Here is a 9,286-nt window from a genome sequence, read left to right on the forward strand (position 1 = left end):
ATTTTGACCTTGAAGTTGACCTTCATGGTTTTTTGAAGTTTAACTTTGTTTTTTTTTTTTAAATGGAAATCCCCTTTTTTACATCTGAAATCGATGGAACGGAAAATTCGACGTTCAGGTACGTACCCAAGTCATAGGTCAATTGTAACTTTCGAGGTCAGTTAGAGGTTATTTAAAATTAATAAAGTTTTCCAACAGGCGAGTGTAATTCCTGAAGTAAATTTCACCGAGAAATTCATTGGTGAGTTCTGTATTGATCTTGGCTACAGCGTGTTGAATACTGTAAAATCATAAGGAAATTTTTCATTAAAAGTTCCAGGTTTTCTGGTGAGAGTTCTGTTCCTCCCCGAAGAGTTATACAATCCTATACCGTTTTTCGATACCTAAATCAATACCTAAAGCAATACCATAAATCCTATACCTTTTTTCCATACGAATATTACAAACCGAAACTAAATTTACATATTACGAGTACATACTTACTATCTTTCGCTTAAAGATTATAATGGCGCAAGCTAAACTTTCGGAACAAGAGAGGGTATCTGTATTAATGATGTGTGATTGGGGAGATCGAGTTCGATCTTATGATCAAGTTCGTTTGCTTTTTAATCGCACTTTTCGTAATCGAGAAGGGTTTAATCCTGTCTCAAAATCAACAATTGAAAGAACTGTAAGGCGCTTTATGAATCATGGATCTATCAAGGGCCTTCAGAAAACTGGTCGTCCAAAATCTGCAGGATCTAAGGAGATGCAGATGGACATAGCCCAAGCATGTGTTGAAAACCCACACCTCAGTTTAGGTCGAGCTAGTGATGAGCGTGAGGTTGTCCCAGAGATAGTGCGAAATATTTTAAAAAGCATTAATTTCCATCCTTACAAAGTTCATATGGTACAAGAGCTCAATGAAGACGATCCTGATCGTCAAGTTGAATTTTGTGAAATTATGATGGACAGAATTGATAGAGATCCTCTTTTCTGGTACAATACAGTATTTTCAGATGTATCTACTTTTACTTTAAAAGGTAAAGTTAACAGGTAAAATTGTAGATATTGGTCCGACACAAATCCTGATCGGATGTTGGAGAGTCACACACAATATGCACAAAAGATTCATGTTTGAGTCGGTATCTTGAATGATACATTGATAGGACCTTTCTTCATCCATGGTAATCTCAATGCCCGTGCATATGAAAAGCTTCTCAGAAATAAAATTGTACTGAGAATAAGGGAGACTACAGGCGATAATTTTCAAAATATTTGGTTCCAGCAGGACGGAGCAGTGGCTCATTACAATAGGGAGGTTCGAGCAGATTTGCATACTCAGTTCCCTCAAAGGTGGATTGGAAGAAGGGGTGAAATTGAGTTGCCTGCTAGATCTTCTGATCTGACGCTTCACGACTATTTTCTTTGGGGTTATTTAAAGAGCAAAAGTATGCTCAACGCAACCGCAAAGCTTAGACGAATTGCAGAATCGGATTCTGCAACAGGCTACTTTGATTGATAGGGAGATGATTCGTAATGATGTAACTCATTTTTACAATCGCATAGCTTTTTGTCAAGAAGCTCAAGGTTTTCAGTTCGAACATCTTTACTGAAGCGTGAGAGGCAAGGAGACTCACGCTAATAAGGCACCCAGAAACGTCAGAGGCAAGGGGACTCAAGCTAATCAAGCACCCAAATACGAACAGAATTTACTACGTACACGTCGTTGTTCCTGAGTAATGCTAAACGTAAACGTAAACTGCTTGGAAAATACCTTGAAGAAACCTTGAAGATCATCACCAAGATCAACACAGAGCTCACCAATGAATTTTTCGCTGACATTTACTTCAGAAATTACACTGAACTCTTGAAAAACCTTGTAAATTTCAAATAACCTCTAACTAACCTTGAATGTTACAAATGACCTATGACTTGGGTACATACCTGAACGTAGCATTTTCCGCTCTATCGATTGCAGATTTAAAAAAGGAGGTTTCCGTTTTAAAAAACAAAGTTGACCTTCAAAAAGCCATGAAGGTCAACTTCAAGGTCGAAATGAAGGTGACCATTTAATTTCTCGTTGAAATTTTCTTCAGGAATGACCTTCACTTTTTTGAAAAATATTTTACTGGAGGAAATATCCAACCGTCCCGGGAATTTTTAGACAACCTGTATATCTTTTGTTGATCTAAAAAAACTATTTCTTTGGCTACATTGTTTTGATTAAAAAACATATTTCTTAAATTTAAGAAAATGATTTTTTTAATTCAAAAGGTCTAGATTCATGGAAATCTGATTTGTCGTTCAAAGAAATATATATTTGATTCAAAAAGTTCGATTCTTTCAACTAATTCGGGACTCATTTGAATGAATAATTTTTCTATACTTGAATCAAGAATTTAGGTTTATTTAAATCAAAGAAATAATAATTTAATTCAAAATAATATTAATTACATTACAGTATATACTTTTTTGTCACAAAGGGTTCATGCATTCATAGCAATGGAGCATTTATTTATATAAACAGGCTATTTTGTTTACGTAAATTCTCATTTCTTCGGTGTAAGAAAATATTTCATTTAATTATCAGAATTAATTTATTCATAACAAATCAAAATTTATTCCAACGAAGTAATCATGTTTTGTAATCAAAAATTTAATAATTTGGCGTCATTTGTTTCAATTGAATACTTCTTTCGATTTAAGAAATATATTGTTAAATTAAATACGAGGGGCTATTCATTCTGAAGTCGAAGGTTTCGAACGTAAGAATTTTGCGTGAAGTCTTAACGAAATGAAGTAATGCTAAGAAAAGCATGAAATCGTAACTTTGAAGTCGTTGTAGTTATGACAAAGTCAGTAAAACTATGCTAGAAGTCGTAAGGATAATATAAGAGTCGTCACACAATGTATTTAGTCAGCAAATACGAACGTAGCGTCGTGCGAAATCAGTAACGAGTCAGTACGAATTATCCTGGAAGCTAGAGAGAAGTCGGACGAAGTCAGACGAAATCGGCACTCCCGCGTGTGGTAATTCCAAACGGTAGGGTGAAGTTGTGCCCTTGCACCGATTCTCCAAAGCATATTTTGTCCCAGGCACGGATATCTTCAGACTGTAATTATCGGGCGTGTATTATGAGATAAAAGAAAAGCATGCGTTATGAAAAAAGTGATGAAAGTATATAAGAAGAGCTAGTTCAAATGGCTTGGGTAAACAGATGGAGTAGCAGGGGAACTAAATGCAGTAAACACACAGAAATCGCAATTCTGTACAACTGAAAAATTATTAATAATTAAAATAAACAATATTGTTCTTTTTTTCTTGAAACAATTTTATGTTAGACTTCCCTTTTGTGGGCTACCTATCATGAGTATTTTGGGAATGAATATTTTATTGTGGGAAAAGGCGATGTTAAAGATACAATTTAAAAATAATGCATCGTTAGATTATGTATTGTAGGTCTTCCGTTTTGTCTCGACTAAAGGGTACCTTTTTGTTAAAAAAACATTAAATGGTCAAGATAATTTACAATTTATGGAATTGGAGGTTATTTCTTTCTTTGTCGGTTTGAATAAATATATTTTGGCCATGAAAAGGTTAAATTAGAAAATAAAGTTCAAAAATGTATTTCAAGGTTATCACTTACTTTTTTGGTCCGAAGGAAACTAATATCTTATGCCGAAAATGAGATAAATTGGTAATAAAATTGACAAATAATGCAGTTTTAGGTAATATCTCCTAGGTTGTCCATTTCTCTCAAATAAATAGTTGTTTTTTTATGGAAAAAATAAATAGCCAAAGAAATTCACTAGTGATTTTTTTTAGGTTAGTCGTTTATTTTCGAGTTGAAATGGATATTATATAATTTAAAAAGTCTACGCTAGAAACAAAATTCACAAGTATTGCATTTTCTGGTTATGTTTTAGATGTCTTCCGTTTTCTCTCGACTAAATGGAAATACTTAGTACTTTTCACTGAAAAAGCCTTGATTGCTAATAACCTTACTAACAATACACTTTTAGGTTATGTGTAACTCATTTTCGATGGAAAATAAATATTTTATGATTTCCTGACTCTGTGTGTGCTGAAATGTAAAGATCCGTTAAAAATCAGACATGAAAAATTTGGACGATTACATTAAACTCTTATAAATGAGAATCTAAAAATTTCCAGTTTTAATGCTATATATTTCTTTCTAGATACATGAATATATGCAAAACAAGACTGTTGTATTAAATTATTATGGTTCTATATAAATTTATTTAAAAATGGTACTCAGTGGGTACAAAATAGCCGAAAATCCATAAAATTTCATTTCTCACACTGAATAGCGTTAAAATTTAACCTGCTGATTTTTAACGCTGTTCATTATTTTCTATTATTACATGTTTTATTAAACTTTTACTCGGGTGAACCCGGTTATACGTCATAGCCACGGACTAAGTGAAGTGACTGTTGAAATTAGAATGATATAAGTTAATTCAAATAATTTAATATGATGCTTCAAACCTCCTGCGATGATATTGTAGGTATACAATTACGAGCGACAGGTGTTTAATAAAACCGCCTTCTGAGCTGCTGCCAATACCCCACTGACTCCTAAATGTTCAAGATGTTCAGTGCATCTTGCGTGCACATTGACTGTAGCCGAAATCACAATGGGATGAATAGATTCACATTCCTCCATATGGTCTTTACTTGATGTCTGAACTCGCTATACTTGTGGATCTTGGTTGTATAAATTAACTGCAAATTTCGGTTAAACGGACAAGCAATGTCGATAATGTAGACTCGTCCACCTTTTTTTCTCGCAACACGATGCCAGGTCGAGTGGCTCGGGTGTAATGATCCGTTTAGATAGTAACATCCCTATATAAGATGTATTCTTCGCTTTCTAAAACGGGCATTGGAATGTCTCTATATAGAAGGGCATCCATTCTTTTAAGAGACCTAGGTTTAGGGCAATTTGTTGATGTATAATCCCCGCTACATTATTATGTCTGTGCGTATTTTCTCTCTGAGCCAATATTATAGAAAAAAATTAATCGTTTAAACAATTAATTTTTTCACAGGCTTAAGGTAGTTACTGCCCAATATATCGAAGGCATTTTTGGTTAGGATTGGATTTTATTTTGATTATCTAACACGGGTTTGTCCCGGTAAAAATCATCAATCACGGAGCCTTTTTATAATGCAATCAAGTGATTTGATGAGAGCAGTGTGCCCCGACATATTGGACAAAGCCTGGTTTTTACCCCATCATTGACGGACTGGGCTGCAGTCAAGTACACGATGGGGGGACCTACAGCTTAAGGTGGGTTCCGAATCACCAGAACCTCGGTAAAGGTACATTGAAAAATTTCTAGAGGTGCCGGCTCAGGGATCGAACCCCGGATCTCTGAGGTGAAGTTCGAGTGTCTAGCCAACTGAACCAATTATATTGTTATTATCATCATTATTACAAAAACTGGAGGAATGGCGGGAAGGGTTATAGATTTTTTAAACGGATATAGAATTATCGTGTTATTCATTTAAATAACACGCTTGTTCTGCAACACTGCGTCATTCACTCTACTGGATTTAAAAAAAGTGTTAAACGAGACCGTTATATAATATTGTTATTGTTCTTCAGTTGAGTGTAGCAAAAAATCCATTAAATGTTATTTCTTAAACTAAAAGTCAGAAAAATTTCGAACCATAAGTTTCAATTATGTAAATTTCTTTTTGTATCTCAAAATATGTGTGAAACAAGACTTTTTTATCATCTGGTCATAGTTCTTTAGATAAGTGTCAAAGAATTACCTAATTCGTACACAATTTTAAAAAATCTATGAAATTCTATTTTTACACCAAAAGGCATGAAACTTTGGACCGTTAATTTTCGCGGATGTACACGTTTTTTCTGCATATCTGAATACGTGTTGAACAGGACTATTATATTTCCTAAGCATGGTTTTAAAGTGTCAACAAAAATTAATAACATTTTATTAAGTGTCCCTCAAGTTAGACAAATAATTTCTTTTTAAATGCAAAGTTATTCTATCAGTAATTTTACATTTTTTGTCTCCTATTTTTTTTTTTTTGTAAAAAATCATTTCCGCACTTTTATAATTAATTAATATTTCATGTTTCGCTAACTTTACATCAAGATCATAAGACATCCATATAAAGAAACCTGAAAATATTTTATAAAAAAAATGCGGCAAATTTTGTGTTTTAACTAATTGTTGGCTTTAAAGCAGCCAATTCTCAATTATTGAGCTCTTTGATATCATTCTTATTGACATTGTAATTTTTAATAATAAAAAGAATGAAAAATTATTTTTGACACAAATAATTAGCAGCAAAATACAAATAAGACATTGTTGCAATTATCTAAAGTTATTGTGCTAACTTGATAAACATCGAGATTGAGTGGCATACACATAGTCGAAAAGGGCGTCGCGACAATGCAGTGCACAGTACGCACTGAGTCAAACCGACTCATGACGTCAGCACGAAGTCGAAAGTCATCGCTTGAATTCATCCAAGTCAACAACTAACGAATTCAAGAACTAGAGTCAAACGAAGTCACCAAAGTACGGTATTTATAGTGAGATTTAAATACGGATTTGCGCCTTAAAATTTCCATGTTACGTTAACCTCATAGTCAAGGCTGTGGACTTTACACTCGATGGACCCAAGTACTAACTACTTTATTGCACTCGCGCATAATCTGGGCCACAGAAATATTTTTTTTGAATCAAAGATATATTTTTGTGCTTCAAATATTCAGAAATTTTCTGTGGAGAAATAGTTTTTTGAGCCTATACAATATTTGCTTGACCTTAAAATATATTCATTTCCTTTAATTCATATATCCTTATCTCAAAGAAATATTCATTCCAATTCATGGCAAATTCATTTGGAACAATGAGTAATTTATTTATTGTAAAATGTATATTTTTCTCTTCAATTAATATTTCTTTCATTCGAAGAAATATTTCGCTTCGACCAACAGATCGTATTTATTTGTCTCAAATAAATGTTTCTTTGAAAATAAACAGGACTTTCACTTACTTCAGCCAAGTAAAATTTACTTGATACCAGTAATCCTTTTTTTCAGTGTCAGTCATTTAAGTGCAAAATTCTTTAATTTTTAATCTCCTAAATTTGAAATTGGGCAATTCTCAATTTGCGAAATAGATTAATTATTATTTTTAAATGCTTTGTAATAAAATTATTTAAATTGTTGGGCCTGAGAATAAAAATGTCTCCATTTTTCTATCTCTCAAGTGTTCAAAAGGGTAAAATTTTAAGTATTATTGATTTAAAGGTTGCTTAATACCCAGTACGTAAGTTGTGATTTATTTAAATATTAAAATTTTTTAATTTCAAACGTTTGTTCAAGCAATTGTAGACATTTCAGCTTAAAATTATTTATTAATATAATCATTGGTTTTCACTATTTTTACACACCAATTAAATATAATTATTTTTAAATGATAAAAAACTTGTAGGATACAAACATTCAAAAAGAATCTATTCATACAACTGAAGGGTCCACGGTCTAAACCTGTTAACCGACATTTCAGTAAATTTACACAGCGAAGGAAAATCGTTGTTATTTTTCCAATTTTCCATATTTTTTCAAACTATAGAATGCTTTTTGTTTACTTTCTAAAGAAAAATAATACATGTTAGTTTTAAAACATTCAAATCAAAATTGAACGTCAAATGACCGTTGAAAGCTATTCTTATGTTATCTGAAAGGGGTCCAACGGTCTAAACCTGTTGTCTTAAGTGTTCTACCGTTGGTTTTTAATTATTTTTCGCGGGTTCCCATATTTCTTAGTTGTTTTTTAAGCTGCGGGCAAGTTGTATATGTCAAAATATTTGAAATCACAAGATGAAAATATATGCGCTTGCAAAAATTAAAAACAGTTTTTTGAAAAAATTTGCTAAGTGTTGGTAAATAAGATTCGTTGCTCACCTTCGTCTTCACAGCGATCTGCAGACGACAACATCGGAAATTACGTGTAATTAGCCACAGAAAGCTTTTAAAACACATATGCACTCAACTGGACATACACTGACATGCGTCTCACTTGCCTATTCTACAAGTAAATTGAGCTGATGCGAGAAAAAGCAAGGATTGCCCATAAGGTGCCATAAGTATCACCAGTTCATAAAAAAAGTGGTCTGTCCGATGAACTTCACTAGCCTATTTATCTGTTTTTGGGGTCGCTGAATCCGATTCCGGTATCTAAATAACCCATTTGGTTCATCTTTTTTCGAAAAACGCAAAAATATACGTAAGATAGACGAAAACAGCGATTTCTCGTGCATATGTTTGCAAAAAAATTGACATGCCCGGTGGTCTCGATAAGCATTTCCACATATTTTCAGGGACACTGAATCAGAATCTGAGGTCCAAATAACCCAGTCGGCTTACATTCATCGAAAAAACACAAAATAGACGTCTTCGTCATTTCAAAGTCTATTTTTCGTTTTTCGAAAAAATATGAGCCAACTGGATTATTTGAATTACGGATTCAGATTCAGCGACCCCAAAATTATGCAGATATGCTGATTAAGACTACTGGGCATGAACAGAATTTGTTCGCAAAAATAGAAAAGAAAAATCTCTGTTTTCGTCAATCTTTCGTTTAAAAAAATATATGAGCCAATTGGGTTAGTTAGACTCCGGATTTGGATTCAGCGACCAAAAACATATAGATATGCTGGTATAGTCCGCTGTGCGGACCACGTTTTTTGTTGTATGTCGGTGTAATTAACAAGTGCGTTAATAAGTTTAGACCGTGCATTCATTAGCATTTATTCCTTACACTGATCAATAATTTAAAAAAAACTAAAGCAATTAAGTAGATTGACTAAAGATTAAATGCCAAATAACTTAGAACAGTGTCTACTTTTTACTAACTATTAAAGAAGATCAGATGAACATGCAATTAAAAAACACTCAAATATTTGTCTAGAATTGATAACTGATTATCGACAAATCATAGGCACAATAAATCAAAGGAATAGGTAATATTAAAAATAATTTATTCACCATAAATAAACATGTTACATAACTGAATCTTGTACTGTTTACTGGTTTTTGAAAATTATTGGTAAAATATATTATACAAATGATACATATTATACAAATTATACAATTTATACAAATATTAATGCATAAAAAAATTTAATAATTAGAGTTCAGCGTTCTCAATGATCCATGTGCGATATGCTGCCACCTCAGTATATGCTCCTGGGTATCCAGGTCGAGCACATCCATTACCCCAGGAAACGATTCCA

The 9,286-nt window shown here is 33.0% G+C and overlaps 1 protein-coding gene across 1 annotated transcript in view; it reads right to left on the minus strand.

The window, feature by feature from the left end:
• The window catches only part of LOC117170947 (trypsin epsilon-like), a 16,228-nt gene that overhangs the window by 5,885 nt on the left and 1,057 nt on the right, over positions 1-9,286 (minus strand). Inside the window, exon 3 of the mRNA XM_033357989.1 lies at positions 1,675-1,717. Within this exon, the coding sequence (XP_033213880.1) occupies positions 1,675-1,717 (43 nt within the window). The remainder of the gene's footprint in view (positions 1-1,674; positions 1,718-9,286) is intronic.

Source organism: Belonocnema kinseyi, chromosome 4 (genome assembly GCF_010883055.1).
Source record: "Belonocnema kinseyi isolate 2016_QV_RU_SX_M_011 chromosome 4, B_treatae_v1, whole genome shotgun sequence".
Lineage (NCBI taxonomy): Eukaryota > Metazoa > Arthropoda > Insecta > Hymenoptera > Cynipidae > Belonocnema > Belonocnema kinseyi.